We start from the raw sequence: 18979 nt of genomic DNA, 5'->3' as shown, positions 1-18979 counted from the left end.
TCTGAAAGATGACTATCCAGCCATGCATTCAACACCGAATTCACTATCTGACATATACTATTTCAATTCAAAGAGCGGAGTACATGTTCTTAAAACTGTCTCTTATACACATCTAGATGTGTATAAGAGACAGATGTTGCTCAGATCTCAAACTCCTGGTTCTCAAGCAATCCTCCTGCCTCAGCCTCCCAAAGTGCTGTGATTATAGATGTGAGCCACTGGGCCCAGCCAGAAACTACTGTTAACATCCCTCAAAAGTAAGCTCCATGTGGACAGGATTGTTGTCTCTTTCATTCAATACTGTATCCCTAACATTAGCACATAATAAGTACTTGCATTATTTGTTGAATGAATGAACTTAAGTAGAAAAAAATCAGCCAAGTCATATACATGTTTTTATACAATATTTTAACAACTGTTATTTGTAACTTGAATATTATTCATTTTCTAGCTCTTTGAGAACTGTACTTCTTTATACCTTCACGGATCTAAAATATTACAAGCTGAGGGCTAGGTGTGGTGGCTCACACCTGTAATCCCAGCATTTTCAGAGGCTGAGGCGGGAGGCTCACCTGAGACCAGAGAGACCAGCCTGAGCAACAGAGTAACACCCGGTCACTACAAAAAATAAAATTAGGCAGGCAGGCTGGGCACAGTGATTCACGCCTGTAATCACAGCACTTCGGGAGGCCAAGGCAGATGGATCACTTGAGGTCAGGGGTTCAAGACCAGTCTGGCCAACATGGTGAAACCCCGTTTCTACTAAAAATACAAAAATTAGTTGGGCGTGGTGGTGCACACTTGTAATCCCAGTTACTGGGGAGGCTAAGGTGGGAGGATTACTTGAACCCAGGAGCTGGAGGCTGCAGTGAGCCAAGACAGTACCACTGAATTCCAGCCTGGGCAAAGCAAGACTCTGTCTCAAAAAAAATAAATAAATAAATTAGGGAGGCATAGTGGCATGTGCCTGTGGTCCTAGCTACTTTCAAAGCTGAGGGGAGAGGACAGCTTGAGCCCAGGAGTTCAAGGCTGCAGTGAGCTATGATCACATCATGCAGTCCAGCGTGGGTGACAGAGAGAGAGAGAGATCCTGTCTCTTTAAATACACACACACACACACACACACACACACACAGAGAATATGGTAACAATTTTTGAACTCCATTCAACCAATCCAATCAACTTTCATTAGCCCCTTATCTTCCTCAAAGTAATACAAAGTAACTAACACACACCACTGATTAACCTAATTTAGTTCCTGGAATGCCTTTAAAGTTCCTCTTCTAACTCCCTTTTCTTCATTACCAAATGCACTGCCTCCACTGTTTGCATTATTTCCTCTTCTATTAGTTTTTATTAATAAAAACCATTGTTTTGAAAGTTAAAAGACCTAACTTCAGAACCCACCAGTATTTATTTCTTGTCCCATGTGACCCCTCTAAAATAGAGATCCCCTTGTCCACCCATTTCTCCTAGAGACATTTTCTTCTTGACTGAATGATAAAGTAAGAAAAACAGAACCACAAAAGGGACGGCAGAGCTACACATAACCTAGCTTCCTATTCTAGACTCTGGTAAGCCTCCTCTCCCTGTGTACCTTCTCAGTCCAGGAGTTAACACCACATTCTTGGCAGACCTACCACAGAACTGCCTGGAAACTTTCTGCCTCCTGTATTTTTCCCCTTCTAATCCATTGTCCACAATGTGGTCAGTCTGTTTCATGAATTGTGGCCATGCCACTCCTTTACTCAAAAACTTTAATTGTGGCCGGGCACAGTGGCTCACACCTGCTAATCCCAGCACTCGGCGAAGCCAAGGCAGGCGGATCACTTGAGGTCAGGAGTTTGAGATCTGCCTGGCCAACATGGTGAAAAGCTGTCTCTACTAAAAATACAAAAATTAGGCAGGCGTGAAGGCACGCTAATCCCAGCTACTCACAAGGCTGAGACAGGAGAATCACTTGAACCTGAGAGGCAGAGGTTGCCCTGAGCCAAGATGGCACCACTGCACTCCAACCTGGGCGACAGAGGGAGACTCTGTCTCAAAAAAAAAAAGAAAAAAAAAAAAAAACAAACCCAAACCACCAAGCAACAACAAACAAAACTCTAATTGGTTCACTACCGTCTTCAAAATAAAACTCCAAACTCTTTATTATGACATTCAACATCCTCAACAATACTGCCTAGAACATGACTCTCCACAGCCAGCTTCTGCTTCTCTCCACCGTCCACCATACAATAAATCATATAAGGTTATTCACCAGTTCCTATACACATCTACCTCTACTCCTCCAAACCTTAGCTGATGAGCAATCTTTGTCTGGAACATCTCAGCCTCTTCTTGCCAATGAGACCTACAGAATCGATAATTTTCATTCAAGAACTGGCACAAAAACCACCTCCTCTTAAAGCTTTTATTGGCCACCTGGTAAGAATTTGTTACTTTTATGTTTGGATTGCCAAGTCACTTCATTTGTGCTCTATTACAATATTTAGTAAGGTAAGACACAAGGCTGCCTCAATTGCAATAAGGATCGCTTGTCTACCCTTCTGTGGTATAGATTCCAAGATGAATCCATTAAAAACATAAGCAGGAAATGTTTATCCCTATTGCTTAAGTAACAAACCTAGAGTTAACGCAATATTTTCTTTAAGTGTACACTGGCAGCAAATACCAAGAATATTCATAACCACAAGTTATACATCTATAGCCAAAACACTTATTAGCAGTAATAGTCACCTATTTCAAAAAGTTAATGTACTCTAATCTCAAAGTACTACTCAAAGTCAAACGAGGAGGGAAAAAACACTTACTTCCATTGTTGCCAACAACAAAGTTGACATTAGAACCAAACTTAAAGGGTCCAAGCATTGAATGACACATGAAGTTTTTTAGGTGAATACTCTCAATTATTCCAACTTCTGCTGCAGTCTATGAATAAAAAACAATAGGAGAAAATAGTCAATCTAATTCACTCATTATAACCATTCAAGCATTGCTGGCATCAGAAAGACTAGCAACATCACCAATGAAAAAATTTACAGAAAGTGACTAATGGTAACTTCAATGAATAAGATGAAATTAAATGAGACCTTCTATGAGTCAGTACTCATTCCAAAATCTTTAAAGGATTTAAAAGTGTGTCACCAGATTTCTTAATATTGGCAATAACATTTTGGGTCTGATAATTTTCTGTTAGTGGGGAGGTCTGTCTTCTGCACTGTAGAATGTTTAGCGGCATCCCCAGCCTCTATCCACTAGAAGCCAGCGACACATACCTGTCCCTAAGTTGTGACAACCAAAAATATATCCAGACATTGCTAAATGTCTCTGGCAGACACAAAAGGGAGAGAGAAGAATCCCCTTTGTTGAGAACTGCTATCCCAATTGGCAAAGCAAAACTTCCTATATACTTTATTTAGAATACCTCTGAAAGATGACTATCCAGCCATGCATTCAACACCGAATTCACTATCTGACATATACTATTTCAATTCAAAGAGCGGAGTACATGTTCTTAAAAAGTAAAGCCTGCTCTTCTTGTGACTTTGTCACTTACTATCGCAGCTGTGTGACTTTTGGCAATGTTATAAAGAATATACAGTTTCCGAGTCCGTAAAACAGGAATAATATTTCCTATACTGTAAATATTATATCAGCATTAAGTTACATAAGGTTTACAAATGGTTTAACCAAGAGTTTGGCAAATGGTAGTCACTTGCACTTTGTAGTTATCTAAGTACCAGAACAAATCAGCCTTATTTTATCAGGCCTTCTAATTTTTTTGAAGACCATTTTCAAGTCTCCAGGTATTTTAAAGATTTCTTTAAAACTCCCTGGCTCTCCTCTTCTGGACATACATCTTATTAAACAGTAGAAAACATTTACATCCTTGTATGAGTAGAATACTGGAAATCACAGTTGAAGAATTTTTGAAATATTTTTATTTTTAAATAATAACAGATTCACGTGCAATCCTTAAGAAATGAGATCCTGTGTACGCTTTACTCAGTTTCCTCCCATTGTAACTTCACAACCTTGTAACTTCCTCCCATTGTAACTTACAACTTGGTTGTAACAATATCACAACCAAGTTACTGACACTGACATAGTCAAAATACAGAATATTTCCATCATCATCAGGATCCCGCATGCTGCCCTTTTATAGTCACATCCACATCCCACCTTAACCCCTGACCCACTAATCTATTCATTTCTATTAACTTTGCCCTTTCTAAAATGTTAAATAAATAGAAACAGACAAAATGTAGCCTCTTGGGACTGGCTTTTTTCACTCAGCCGAATTCTTTGTTGTTGCCTATATCAGTAGTTCACTCCTTTTTATTCTTAAGCTATATTTTATGGTATGGATGTACCAAGGTGTATTTACTAGTTCCTTTGCCTTTTCACCTAAATTTTAGAATAAAATACACACCTACAAAATATCTTGCAGAGGTTTTAATAGAACTGCATTTAAACTTACATATCATTTTGGGGGAGAACTGACATAATTTCTATATTGAGTTGTCTAATCCATGAATAAGTATGTGTCTCCATTTATTCGGGTGTTCTTTGATTCCCTTCATCAGCACTGTATAATTTTCACCATATTAGTCCTGTACATATTTTGTTAGCTTTAGACATATTTCATTTTTTAATACTTAATTTTTTAAGAGTAGTTTTAGATTCACAGCAAAATTGAGAGGAAGATACAGAAATATCCTATATACCCGCTACCCCCACACATGCATAGTCTCCCTCATTATCAACATCCACCATCAGTGTGGTACATGTGTTACAGCCGATGAACCCACACTAACACATCATTATCAACCCAAGTCCACCGTCTGTACTAGGGTTCACTCTTGATATTACTGTACATTCTATATATTTGAACAAATTTATAACGACATGTTTCCACCATTTTAGTATTGTACAGAGTTATTTTTACTGTACTAAAAATCCAGTGCTCCACCTACTCATCCCTCCCTTTCCTCAACCACTAGCAACCAACCACTGATTTTTAACTCTCTCCATAGTTATGCCTTTTTCAGAATGTCATATAGTTGGAATCATACAGTATGTAGCCTTTTCTGATTGGCTTCTGTCACTTAGTAATATGCATTTAAGGTTCCTCTATGTCTTTCCATGGCTTAATAGCTTAATACTAATGGTCCACTGTCTGTATATACCAGAGTTTCTTTATCCATTTATCTACTGAAGGACATTTTGGTTGCTTCGGAGTTTTGGCAATTACAAATAAAGCTGCTATAAACATGAAAGCACAGGTTTTCGTGTGGACATAAGTTTTCAACTCCTTTGGGTAAATACTGAGGAGTTCAATTGCTGGACTGTATGGTAAGAGGATGTTTGGTTTTGTAAGAAACTGCCAAACTGTGTTCCAAAGTGGCTGGACATTCTCACCAACAACGAATGAGAGTTCCTGTTGCTCCACATTCTTGTCAGCATTTGGTGCTCTCAGTAGTTTGAACTATTGCCATTTTATCTTTATCGGGTGTGTTGGTATCCCAATATTGTTTTAATGTGCATTGCCCCAAAGTGGTTCATTTTTTTTGAGTGATTGAAAATAGTATTTTGAATTTTAATGTCCATGTGCTCAATGCCAGTATATAAAAGTAAAGCATTTTTAAAATACCTTATCCTATAACTTTGCTGAATGTATTTATTCATTTTAAGAGTTTTCTGTAGATTCCTTGAGATTTTTTATGTAGAAAATGAACAAATGGATTATCTACATAATCTGCAAACAGACACTTTTTGTGTGTTTTTTTCCTTTCCAAACTCTATACCTTCTGTTTCCTTTTCTTGATTTGTTTGCACTGCTAGATTTCCCAGCACTATGTGTTCAATAAGTGATAAAAGCAAACAACTTTGTCTTCTTCCTGATCTTTGGGGAAAAGTATCCAATGTTTTACCATTAAGTATAACGTTAGCTGTCAGTTTTTTTGTGGGTGCTCTTTAACATATTGAGGAAGTTCCAGTCTATTCTTATTTTTCTGAGAGTTTTAGTCATGAATAGGTGTTGAATTTTATCAAACATTTTTGCTGCACTGAGTGATATAATCCTGTGATTTTTCTTCTTTAGCCTGTAACATGGTGAATCACAATGACTGATTTTTGGAGACTGAATCAGGTTTGTATACCTAAAATTATCCCATTAATCATGACATATAATTCTTTTACATATAGTTGGCTCTTCCTGTCTGCAAATTCTGCAGATGTGAATACACAGGGCAGATTATAAAGGACTTCAGCATCAGTGGATTTTGGTCTGAAGCAGAGTCCTGGGAACCAATCCTGCTTGAATACCAAGGAACAACTACATTGCTGAATTCTCCTCGTAAATATTTTGTTCAGTATTTCTGCAACCATATCTGTTAGGTATACCAGTTTTACAGTTAGTTTTTTTGGGGGTCCCACTTTGTCTGGTTTTGGTATCAAGATAATACATTGAAAAGTGTTCTCTCCTCTTACGTTTTCTGGAAAAGACTGTGTAGATTCATGTTGATTCTTCTTTAAATGTCTGGTACAATTCTACAGTGAAACCAACTGGGTCTGTAGATTTCATTTTCTGGAGTTTAAAATTATGAATTAAATCTCCTTAGTAGTTACAGAGCTATTCAAATGATCTATTTCATACTGGTGAGTTGTAGTAATTTTTCCTTTTTGAGGATTGGTCCACTTCATCTAAGTTGTCAAATTTATGTGTGTAGACTTGCTAACTGCATTTCCTTTGGATGTCTGCAGGGTCTGTGGATAGCCCCTATTTTATTCCTGATATTGGTAATTTGTGTCTTTTCTCTTTTGGCATTTGTTGGTCTTACTAAAAGTTTGTTAATTTTATTCACTTTTCTATACATTCAGTCCTTTGATCATTTTCTCTATTAATTTTTCTAATAATTAACATAACCTTCAAAATTAGCCAGAACAGATTTTACCTCAACTTTTAAAAAAATATATTACTTTTTCTTGATTTTAAGTTATCATAGAATGTGATATTATGAATGTGACAAGAAAAACATATCAAAAAGCGTAATTTTATAATTTTTCACTTACCAAAGTAGAAGTACCTTTACATTCGTCTTCGTCACCATCTTTATCAAAATCCTCCAATTCTTCTTGTCTTGGCCTTTTGGCATTTTTAGGAGAGGAAAAATTTTCTTCCTTTCTTTTGGCCATCAGGTCTGAACAAATATTTATAGCAACAATGAAGTAAATCAAGTTCCATATATATTAAACTTAAAATAAATCTAACAAAGTTAATTAAACTTTAAGTACTATGTCCGTCTATTTTTACCTTAAAAATTAAAGTAAATTAGTCTTGCATCTTGCACTGAGGAAGAGAGACATGAGTCAAAAAATGCTGGACAAGGCAAGGAAACAGATTTTCTCTTAGAGCCTCTAAAACAGAACATAGCCCTACGGACATTTGGATTTTAGCCCAGTGAGACCTGTGTTGGACTTCTAATCCACAGAAGCATAAGATAGTAAATTTCCGTTGCTTTAACATCCGCATATTCTATACTACTTGATTTTACTTCAGACGTATTCATAGCCAAGATTTTATCAGTAAAAGATTTTCTGAAATTGTGGTTTCTAGTTTTCTAAATCTATTCATAGAGATGGCATGGTGATTCCTGAAATTAATCCAAAGCAATCCCCAGTTTTTACAAGCTATAAAGTAATCAGATAAAACTTTTAATTTTTAAATTGTCTTTCCCAAAGAATCATATTTTGAAGCACATTGCCTAGCACCAGTGGTTTCCTTTAACTCTTCCCTAAAAAAAAGTCCAGGTTGATTGTCTATTTTTTGCCAATCATCTACAAAATTTAAGCCTAGAAAATTAACATCTTTAAGTTACACATGATTTTGCTGAATATATGCATACTGAACCTCCAGTCAAAGCTGATAGTTTGTGATTAAAATTAAACTTTATGACCTCTTTGATTGCTGCTTTCATTTTTTTCTTTAGAATACATTTAAGACCTAAAATGATTAAGTGTCTAATTGTTTGCTAAATGGAGAGAAAAATCTCTAACATAATCAAAAATTTCTAAGCTATAAGAATATAAACAACAGTTCTAGGCTCAATGTACTTAAATCCCCCAAATATTAGACCACAGCAACCCTCTCTGTACCATGTATATAACTGGCTCTCCTACCCATGCAAGCAAAATCCAAGGGGGTAGCCTGACTTCCACTCTAGCGAGGCTACAAGGTGGCATCTCAACACCCTAACGGGGGTAGAGTCAAAGAAGGCTAAGTAGACAAGTAGGGAGCCATGGTAATGGTGTCAGTGGGGACCACCTAGAGAGCCTAGATTTCCACCCACACAGGAAGTAGTAGGGTGCTACTTACTCCTTCTCCTAGTTGGCTAGTGTCATAACGCAAAGTCAGGACTTTTGCCATTGCCCAGAGGCGAGAAGGCCACTCCCACTGCAGTATCACTGGAGACCACATGGGAAATTGAAACTGCAACCCCAGCCTAGCAGTCACTGTGGCTAAGGAAATAGCTCTGATTTAAGTTCTAGATCTGAGTCTCTGTGTCCACAGTCCAATATGGAGGGAAGCAGTTCTCAAAGGTTATAATCTCTTTTACAAAGGACTTCAAAGAGCTTTTGCTTATGTCTACCAATATTTATTATATTAGAACTTAAAACTAAACAACTTTTTTCTCTCTTTTTTTTTTTTCTGAGATGGAGTCTCAGTCTGTCTCCCAGGCTGGAGTGTAGTGGCACGATTGCAGCTCAATGCAACCTCCGCCTCCTGGGTTTAAGTGATTCTCCTGCCTCAGCCCCCCACGTAGCTGGGATTAAGGTGAGCGCCACCACACCCAGCTAATTTTTTATTTTTAGTAGACATGGAGTTTTGCCATGTTCGCCAGGCTGATACCAAACTTCTGACCTCAAGTGATCTGCCCACCTCAGCCTCCCAAAGTGCTGGGATTGCAGGTGCGAGTCATCACGGCTGGCCAAAACTGAGCAACTTTTAAAACAAGGGACACACAGTATATATTCCATCAGTCAGAGCAATGACATCTCACAAGTCATGTAACCTCTGGAAAACTCCACTATACACTCATAAGTGAATGAGAGTGAAAAGGGCAAATAACATCTTACTATTATCATTAAAACAGTTTTGGCCTTGTAGATCCCTTGCAAGAGTCTCATGGATTCCTGGACCACATTTTGCAAAGTGCAGCTACAGGGGGATATTAAAAGCAAGTCCATGATACAGTGTCATAAATTATAAGGCACAGCTAGCAAGTAATAATGTTAGAGCAGTACGGAAGAAATAGACCACAAAAGGACTTGTAGACTCCTCATATTTAAAGTGTGGTCCAAGGACCGGCAAGCAAGATCTACATCTCCTGGGAAGATATCCAATTATCGGATATCCAGAATCTCAGGCCCCACCCTAGAGCAAGTGAATCAGAATCTTCACTTTAACAAGACTTAAGGTGATTCACAAGCCCATTAGAGCTGAATTGTTATGTAAACCATAGAAAATAACTGGGACTTTATCCTATCCTGAAGGCAATGAAGAACTTTATACATTATGAAGTCAAATATCATTTAAAGGGTATATTACTTACCATCCAAAGGATATTTAACCTAAATAAATGTCTTCTAAGACAATATTACCATTACAATTACATCTATGTAATATTCAGCTTCATTTTTACAATTTAATATTTTGAAACTTACAAAAATCAAAAATTCAAAATCAAACATATTTTTCAAAATAATAAGAATCAACATAGATCAGTTTCAGTTTATTATTAATTTAAATTCCCTGAGATACTACCAGGTCATTATTTTTCCAACACTTTCTTCTCTGCTAACCACCCTCTATTCCCTTCTCAGTTACTGAGCAGTAATTTATTTATTACAGAAGAGCAAAGAGAAAGCATTACTTTTTGGTGTCTCCAACATTTAATGTCCTTTTAGAAACTGTTTTTATTAATGCCTAACATTATGCAGTTAGCAGGCACTCAGACATTAGCTAACAGATAATGCACTAGGGAAAATGTGATGTGCTTCTCACAAGGAATATGAGATTCTATACAGAAGACAGTACACCCAAACACTACATGATGACGATGTTTTTTATTTGCTGAGCATGACCTGGGATTTGCAGTTTGCTATTAGGTTGCCAGGGTAACTTGCATCTAACAGACACTGAAGGATCCTACCTTTTAAAAGAGGACTCACTTTGTAATTTAATGATGATGGATTTTCAAACACATATTTGAATGTCTAGAGCATCAGATACAGATTAAAACAGTAAAATTGTTTCCAAAAGGCTAAAGAGACATATTTACAGATGCAAAGAAAAATATTTTAATTTTGCTGGAATAAAAAAAGGAGAAAAAAGGCTCCTCTGGGATTTTCAATTTATCTATAAAGCTCGTCATAGTTTTTAATATTTCTTTACTTATTTATAATTAAAAAAAAAACAGAATTAAAGAACACCTCATTTCTCCCTTACAAGAAGCAGGGACAATGAAGACCATCAATAAAATAAGTTCAAGAAGAAAAATTAATGGCCGGGCGCAGTGGCTCACGCCTGTAATCCCAATACTTTGGGAGGCTAAGGCAAACGGATCACGAGGTCAGGAGTTCGAGATCAGACTGGTCAATATGGTGAAACCCCGTCTCTACTAAAAATACAAAAATTAGGCCATGGCACGCGCCTGTAGTCCCAGCTATTTGGGAGGCTGAGGCAGAAGAATGGCTTGAACCCTGGGAGGTAGAGGTTGCAGTGAGCCAAGACTACACCACTGCACTCCAGCCTGGGCGACAGAGCAAGACTCCATCTCAAAAAAAAAAAAAAGAAAAAGAAAAATTAATAACCAAGAGTTCATTATAGCATGTAGATGTATAGGAAATTTGATAGAGATCATGCATTTTAACAGAATTCTAAATTTTATTAAGTATGTAATAATTCATATTTCCCATTAATACTAAATTAGGAACTAAGAGTAGTGACACACGTAACAAAACTAGAATTTAATAAAAAACAGTGTTATCATTTTTTTAAAAAGGCAAATTACTACTACTTCTGAATCTGCCCTGGATTGTGTTTACCACATCCTCAATTCTACTCTGCCTACCACAACAGACATTTATTCTACAGTAAACAACTTCATTTTGAATGTGCTTAATTAAGTACACTGCTTGGAATATATCATGAAATTACACGAGATTAACTGGATAATAAATAGTATAAATACTTATGTGAAAAAATTTGTTAAGTCCATCCATCTAAAATGTTAGGATCAGCAAAATTGGGAAATATAAAGCACAGCATTTCAGTTAATAAAATCTGAACACTGAGATTTCTGTACTGAAAACATCCTGTTGCTCAATATAGAAGATAGATGAAACAGAACGTAAGAATAGCAGCAGAAGAGATGAGCTGCTAAACAAAAGCAGTGGTAATATCAGGGACAAAGGGAAGAGATAAAACAAGAAATTTAAAAGACTGAATAAGCAGAATTGGTGAGTACAAATGAGTGAGTAGAATTAATATTTGTCGAATAACCACAAACTTAGCTTTTGAGAAGAACACTTTCTATTTTCTTTGATCCCCAACATCTTTATGAGATAAATATTGCCCTTATTTTTACAAAAGGAGAGATTGAGTCACAAGTAAACGACTTGAATTTGTAGCTACAACTTAGTTCTAACATACAAAGGCTTCTATAGCTCTAAAATAGCAGGGCTCAGATCCAAATCCAGGTTTGTCAAAACCCAGTTAAACCTCTTTAACGCCCAGGTTCCTACTGGCATAAACTGAAATTTGACAGTTAATTACTCACAGACAGTGAAATTGGCTATTAATCTGTCCTTCATCTTGTCTATCCTTCATTAAACTTAAAAAAAGGCTATTATTGGCTGGGCGCGGTGACTCACGCCTGTAATCTCAGTACTTTGGGAGGCCGAGGCAGGCAGATCACCTGAGGTCAGGAGTTCAAGACCAGCCAGGCCAACATGGTGAAACACCATCTCTACTAAAAACACACAAAAAAAATTAGCTGGACTTGGTGGTGCACGCCTGTAATCCCAGCTACTCAGGAGATTGAGGCAGGAGAATCACTTGAACCTGGGAGGCAGAGGTTGCAGTGAGCCGAAATCGTGTCACTGCCCTCCAGCTTGGGTGACAAGAGTGAACAGCTGTCTCCAAAAAAAAAAAAAATTCTCTATTGTTACTATTAAAGTCAATCAAAACATTGGGTGTGTTTTATAAAATTTCATTTTGTGTTTCATCTTCACACTTAATACTAAATGCCATTATAAGTTGATGGAACAGGTTTGGCAAGAAGGGAGAATGAAATATTTATTTTATTTGAAAACACTGAGTTTGGGCTGGGCTCAGTGGCTCATGCCTGTAATCCCACCATTTTGGGAGGCCGAGATGGGTGGATCACTTGAGGTAAGGAGCTCAGGACCAGCCTGCCCAATGTGGTGAAACCCCATCTCTACTAAAAATACAGAATTAGCCAGGTGTGGTGGTGCATGCCTGTAATCCCAGCTACTGGACAGGCTGAGGCAGGATTGCACCACTGCACTCCAACCTGGGCGACAAGAGTGAAACTCTGTCTCAAAAAAAAAAGAAAGAAAACACTGAGTTTGAAGTGCTCCTAAGGTATTTGAGATAGAGAGGCCAGTCAGTAGTAAAGTATACTCTGCAATAGAGAAGGATTTGTGGGTGGAGCTGAGAAAGCTACTGGAAGTAGTTTGAATTTGGTGACCAAGAAAAGCATGCTCAAGAGAGAAAAGATGTAACTTATTTAAATAGTGAATCAAAAATGCCAACATTAACCTAAGCAACTACACTTGACCCTCAGTCAGCTGGACTTACGGTTGTGTATAAAGAACTGTGGCATTTTAATTGTGTCTTAAATATAATGCAAGCTATCATGGTAAAATTTTGAGTTACTTACTAATTCCTAAAAGTAAGCCAAGTACAGTTTTAATTGTCTTTCCTAACTTAGGTCTAAAAAGGACAGTCAAGATTTAGGTAGGTTTTCCATAAAATTCTACAGATTCAGTAAAATATACTCAGTAAAATAAACCTTTGGGGAATAAAACTTGTTATTCACTGCAATACCTTTAACACGACCTTTGTACTTTTTGCCAGGCTCAATACTAAGTGCTTTATACAGATTGTAGACAGATGTCGATAAATAACTACATAACTTTCTCTTCCTCTCTGTCTCCACATACTTAAGAATCCTGTCAGCTAGGTCCAGTCAATCCCTAAGAACTGGTTCCAAAATGACAGCCCCTCTCTCTCACTCAGATACCAAAATCCACAGATGCTCAAGTCCCTTATATGAAATGGTGTCACATTTGCGTATAACCTCCCCACATACTTAAAAATTATCTCTAGATTACCTATATAATCTAATACAATGTAAATGCTATGTGAATAGTTGTTATACTGTACTGTTTAGGGAATAATGACAAGAACAAAAAAGTCTGTGCAACCATCCACTTTTTTTCCTCTGAAATATTTTCAGTCCCTTGACTGAGTTCACGGATACAGAGGATGCACTGATAACTGTATTATTTCTTCCAACTTACATAAGAAGAACTGAAACTTACAAGAGGTGGTACCAATCTGCTCAGAGTCACACAATTCTGGCTCTTTGTGATATAAATACACTTTTTTAGGCAATATACTAGCGGTCTCCAAACGTTTTGTACTTGCACCCATTAAGCAAAAGAAATTTGAAATACACATTCCAACATAAAATTAATACCCTATGTTCCCCATAGAAATCAAACGAAATAAAGTAAATCTAAATAGAAGTTCTCATGTTCCCTCTCTACCCACACACCCATGGACCAAACTGCATGCCACTGTATATACTATCGTACATGTTAAAAGTTCACACAGCAACCATATAAAAGTCAGGAAATTTGGGTTTTTATTTTTTCCTTTGAATATATATTACTGAGAAGTTTGCCTTTAAAACACTGGCTTTTAATCTCCTACTCTGAAATATGCAGAGTAATAAGTGCTCACAAAACTTCTGTCTTGAGGGCTTAAACACCAAATGATTGCTCTAAGAATTTTCACAGTATTACCTCAAGCCCTATTGGTTCTACAACCCTTTCTCTACCCTAGAGTCCCGTTTTCCGCAATTCCCAATTGGGATTCTTCTCCGGTTCATTTCCGTAAGAAATGAGGGCAGAGAAATGCCATCAATAAACCTTTGAATACATGTTAATTTTTCTAGATAATACAATTTGCATTTTCGTAAAACTGGGCTTTAATGACAAATTCAATTTCAGTGATCTTTGCATAACACCAGTTGCCGTCTGCGAGGTATCATCAGACTCATGCTAAGAGCCACTCCCGATCCCAGCTTTCCCCAGACCCCTCCCCACTTTATAGTTATTCGCCACAGCCCGGGGGAATCTGGGGACCGCCGCCTGGGAGAGAACGGCCCCGAGCCGACGCCAGATTTCCCGCGGCTCAGGAGACCGGTGCCGCCTCGGAGAGCGCGCGAAGGTGCCGCCCGCCGCCCGACCCGCCCGAGGAACGGACATCCCCTGCCCAGGCCCGCAAGGACGACCATGAACACCGCCGCAGCTCAGCTGACCCTGCCTCTCCCAGGTGGCTGGGGGTCGCCAACCAAGGGGGCAGCGGGCGGAGGATGAACCCCGGAGCAAGGGAAAGCGACAGGGCGCGCCTTCACCCTACCGCCAACAATTCGAAGTCTCCCAAAGGAACCTGATCGGCGGGGCTGCCGCGGTACGACCGGCCGCTAAGGCCACCCTGCGGGTGTCTCGACCTCGGCTGACCGCCGCCGGCCCGCTGGGAACCGCGCGCCTGCAACAGGAGAAGGTAGGATCCCGGGCGCCCCGGCGCCCACCGCGGGACTAACCGCGCTTGCGCCCCGCCCTCCCTCCCTTCGGGACTCCGCCCGCGCCTGCGCAGTTCCGGGGTTTCGCGCAGCCGGCGTCTGAGAGGCCGGAAGTGCCCCTTGGCGGGCGGGGGAAGCTGGTAGGCATCCGCTGCTCCGCAGTTACCGGACGCGGGGGAGGCGAGTGATTTGCCTAACTAAAAGGGAAAGATAACTGAGCGACCCCCTGCAACGGGTCTACGCATGCGTCCGCTGGGCCGGTTGGGCCGGCAAGGGAAAGCCGAGTGGGCCCCATTGGGGGAAAGGGGTCAGTCACTTCCCGGAAGAGGCGGGGCCGCGCGGGCCCGGCGCCGGATTCGAAACGCTTCCTGGTGTTCCCGGGCCCGGCGGCTGAACCCGGGGCGCTAGTCTTTGCTTGGGTAAAGAAAGAGGACTTTTCTTTTTTTTTCTTTTGAGAAAATTCAGGAATTTGGAGGCACAATAGTTAGGATTCAGGCCAAACTGGTAAATGACGAAGGGGCTTCTTCCAGAGCCAAGGAGGAAGGGTTGTCCGGGTAAGTCCGGCGGGACGTGGAGAGACTGCGCCGCTCGGGCCCTCCCGCTGGTTCCTTTGACCATCAGGGTTAGGGGTAAGCTCTTTGTTCGCTGCTCCTCCGAAAACGCCTTCAATGACTCCCTTTGAATAAAGTAGGAAGTCCGAACCGAGCCGCCAGGCCGCGACCTGGCCCCTGTTTTCCACTCTCGCGGGCCCTGCGGGTTACCCCGCCCCGGGAAAGCTGCTCGTTTCCCGGCCGCTCGCGCTTAGCCGAAGCTGCTGGGTCCCGTTGTGCGTCCCCTGGGCATGCGATGGGGATGATTCCCACGCCTCGCTCAAATCCGACCCGCCGAGCCCTCCCTGATCCCCATAGGCACATTTGAGTGTTCCCTTTTCCGTGTTAACCTTGCATTTTGGATATAGTTCTGTTATAGTAATTACCTTAAGGGATTGTAGTTGTTTTTTTACGATCGTTCCTTCCCCCCCCCTCCCCCCACGGTGAACTAAAGTGTAAACTCCCTAAATAAACGTCAGAATTAATGAAGTCTTACTTCCTTGGCTTAGGTTTCAGCGCCCTTCTCAACCCCACGCTACCCCTTCAGTCTTTACGCAACCCTTCCCATGAATATACTGACCTAGCAAGTAACCTACGTTTCATACTCCAAAATGTTCTCTTCTGTGTGGGGAAAATAATGCATTGACTGCCACCTCACCCCACCTCCAAATAAATTGATGTTAAAATTCTGGCCTCCAGTAATGGAATTCTTTCCATCAAAGTCACTTTTTATTTCTAAAAGTAATCACATATATATTATATTCCTACTGTGGCCCTTGCCATGGATCTACGAAAAATATGACATAGTCAAAATAGACCAAAACATCTGGCCTTGTTGTAACCAATGGGAAACACAGTTGGGAGGTCCCTACTTGCATGTCACTTGCTTCAGGTACCGTTCCTTGATTCCTAAGTGGGGGACCTTTTTTCCTAAATACAACTATAGCTTGCTTTCTTACCTCTTACGCCCTTTTTATCTGCAGTCTCGCCTACCCTACTAAGGTCTTTAAATGCAGAGCTGGATCTTCTTCCATTATTGTATCTCCAGCACCTATAAAACATTCCTGTTAAATAGTAGACATTTAATAAGTATTTATTGATAAGCGTGAATTATGCCTCAATGTTTAGGCTAAATTCATATGAAAATAAAATTGAAAAAATAATTTTAAAGAACAGCATTAGTTACTGAGATTATGTGATAAATCCCTTAAAATATAATCTTGCATTGAAATAGTTTTCACCATTTACCAATCTTTATATGAATATATACTCATCTAAATGGAAATTGGGAAATTTAAGCATTTTCTGCTTTTCCAAAGTAAATTTTCTAATGTTTTTCCTAAAGCTGAACTAAATTGGAAAACTTGCTTTAATAAAGTGTGTATTTTTGCATCATTTAAGCCCCTGACCACTTTATGTTCTTTAAATTTGATTCATTAGTGAAATTAACAAGGTTCTGTGTTTTTCTCACCTCATTCAGTTTTATAATTAACCAATAAAAGCTTATTAGCTTTTAAGGAAGTTTTAGGAACTTAAATTGATTTATGGGCACCATATGGTTACATCAAAGGACTTGTTTTTGTTTTAACTGAAAGTGGATTCTTAAGTCCTTTAAGATGGACATTTATGTTCTTTCTATTATACCAAGCAATACTTTCTGAAATAGAGTGATTTTTTTTTTTTTATTCCATGCTACCATTTGGTCATGAGATTCAAATACTAGATACTAGATTACAGATATTAGAATCTTGTAATTCATCTGGTTTAATACCTGTCATTTTGTAGAAAGGTTGAATGTCTTCCCAAGGTCATACAGCTAATCAGTGGTATATTCAAACCCCAAATCCTAGGCTTTCTATCTGAAGTCCATTGCTTATAAAGTTGTTAGCTATGTGTTCTGACTTTGTTGATTCAAATAAGTAAGCTAAATAAATTGAAGCCATTAATAGATTTATAAAGTTATTTGCTATATTGTTCTTACGTCATTGGTTCATGTAAGTAGGTTTGTGTGACAGCTAATTCTTAAAAACTTATGAAGATGTTAGACTTCTTTTGATATATAATATATATGTTGATTGTATGAACAGATTGACATCAATATAATTATTCATTATAAAAGATTTGAGTGGGAACTCACCAGATCCCACACCAAAAAAATTTAAAATTTTACCATAGTAAAAAAAATAAAAAGCAAGATGAAATTATACATAGTTCTTGGTGTGGTATTTTTAATTTTTATTTATTTATTTTTACAGAAATGGGGTCTTACCATTTTGCCAGGCTGTTCTCAAACTCCTGGCCTTAGGTGATCTGCCTGCCTCGGCCTCCCAAAGTGCCAGGATTATAGGCATGAGCTACCATGCCCAGCCGGTGTAGTATTTTTAAATTTTACTTAATGCTGAGCCATTTTCAAATAACCTCATCACATTATGACCTCATGCAAGAACCATCTCTTCTATCTTTCAGTGTAGTTGTGCTTTAATATCTTAGAAGCTATTGCATTCTGTCCTGTTTTGGAATGTTTTATGCTTTCACAGTCTTAACCATTGCTTCTTAATATCACTTCCGAGGAATAGCTGGTGCAAAGAACATGTGATAAGGAATGGAAAACAATTGATGACGGAAACAGAGATTTGGGGTTAATTGCATTCTTAAAATATAATGATGTTCTTTCTAATAAAATGTACATTTCACATAATTTTCCTCTTTCAGAAGTAACCATGGTTAATCATTCTTTAAACCAGGTTCGTTTCCAACAAAAGAAATGAAATAATAACTAAATTCTAACCATAGTAATCATGTAATATTAAAGATATTATTTATGGGATTAGTTGAAAGCCCTCTTTATCTTGCTTAGGGGTTTCCAATAATCAAATCAGTGCTGGACTTTTTTTTTTTTTTTTTAAAGGCATGGCTGCCCCCCTGTTAATAATATATTTAATTAAAAGCTTTACAAAATGATCCTAATATACTTGAAATACTTAGAGGGCTGCAGTTTATAAAATCAAGAGTCTACCTTGTTGCTGTTTCATTTTTTTTTTTTTTTACCATAACCCTCAGAAAGAATACAATTGACATCACAGTCCTATATATAAATGTGTGTTTATGTGTGCCATCGTAAACATCACTGCACTAGGTGGCAATCTTCACTACTATTCATTTGTATATGTGTAGTCAACCAACAAAAGGAATCATTAGAAACAGGGTAGGAATGTTGAAACTTAGAACTGGAAGTTGCCAGAGAAAATACGTGCCCTGGCCAACTCCACAGGACTGGTTCTAGGCAATCTGAAGGAAACCACAAAATGTGAATCTCTCTTCCCTCAAAAAGCTATACTGAAGTAGTATTTAATATTCAAGTACTTGTAAATTTGCAGAACAGTACTTTTTAATTTGACCCATGAATTCTGTTTAAATTTGTCACTTAATATTTAGCCAAGAAGCAAACCATCTAAAAAGGTGTCTAATTTATTTCTCCAACTCCTA

General features: G+C 38.7%; 2 protein-coding genes across 3 annotated transcripts in view; one reads left to right on the top strand and one right to left on the bottom strand.

Annotated features, from left to right (window-relative positions):
• Nucleotides 1–14945, bottom strand: part of SMC6 (structural maintenance of chromosomes 6) — a 120332-nt gene extending 105387 nt beyond the window's left edge. The window contains exons 1-3 of the mRNA XM_011971451.1: nt 14741–14945; nt 7078–7205; nt 2814–2931 (exon numbers count right to left, since the gene is read on the bottom strand). Coding sequence (XP_011826841.1) covers nt 2814–2931; nt 7078–7200 — 241 coding nt within the window. The 5' untranslated portion in view covers nt 7201–7205; nt 14741–14945. The remainder of the gene's footprint in view (nt 1–2813; nt 2932–7077; nt 7206–14740) is intronic.
• Nucleotides 14946–14974: 29 nt separating this feature from the next.
• The window catches only part of GEN1 (GEN1 Holliday junction 5' flap endonuclease), a 28347-nt gene continuing 24342 nt past the window's right edge, over nt 14975–18979 (top strand). The window contains exon 1 of one of the 2 annotated variants that reach the window (XM_011971430.1): nt 14975–15083. The gene's annotated coding sequence lies outside the window, so the exon portion shown is untranslated. Of the gene's footprint in view, nt 15084–15300; nt 15323–18979 lie in introns of those variants that run through there. The other variant, XM_011971431.1, reaches the window with a different exon arrangement.

This window comes from Mandrillus leucophaeus, unplaced genomic scaffold, assembly GCF_000951045.1.
Source record: "Mandrillus leucophaeus isolate KB7577 unplaced genomic scaffold, Mleu.le_1.0 Scaffold122, whole genome shotgun sequence".
NCBI classification, from domain to species: domain Eukaryota; kingdom Metazoa; phylum Chordata; class Mammalia; order Primates; family Cercopithecidae; genus Mandrillus; species Mandrillus leucophaeus.
Note: the sequence above shows the minus strand (reverse complement) of the source record. Positions and strands in the feature narration are given on the sequence as shown.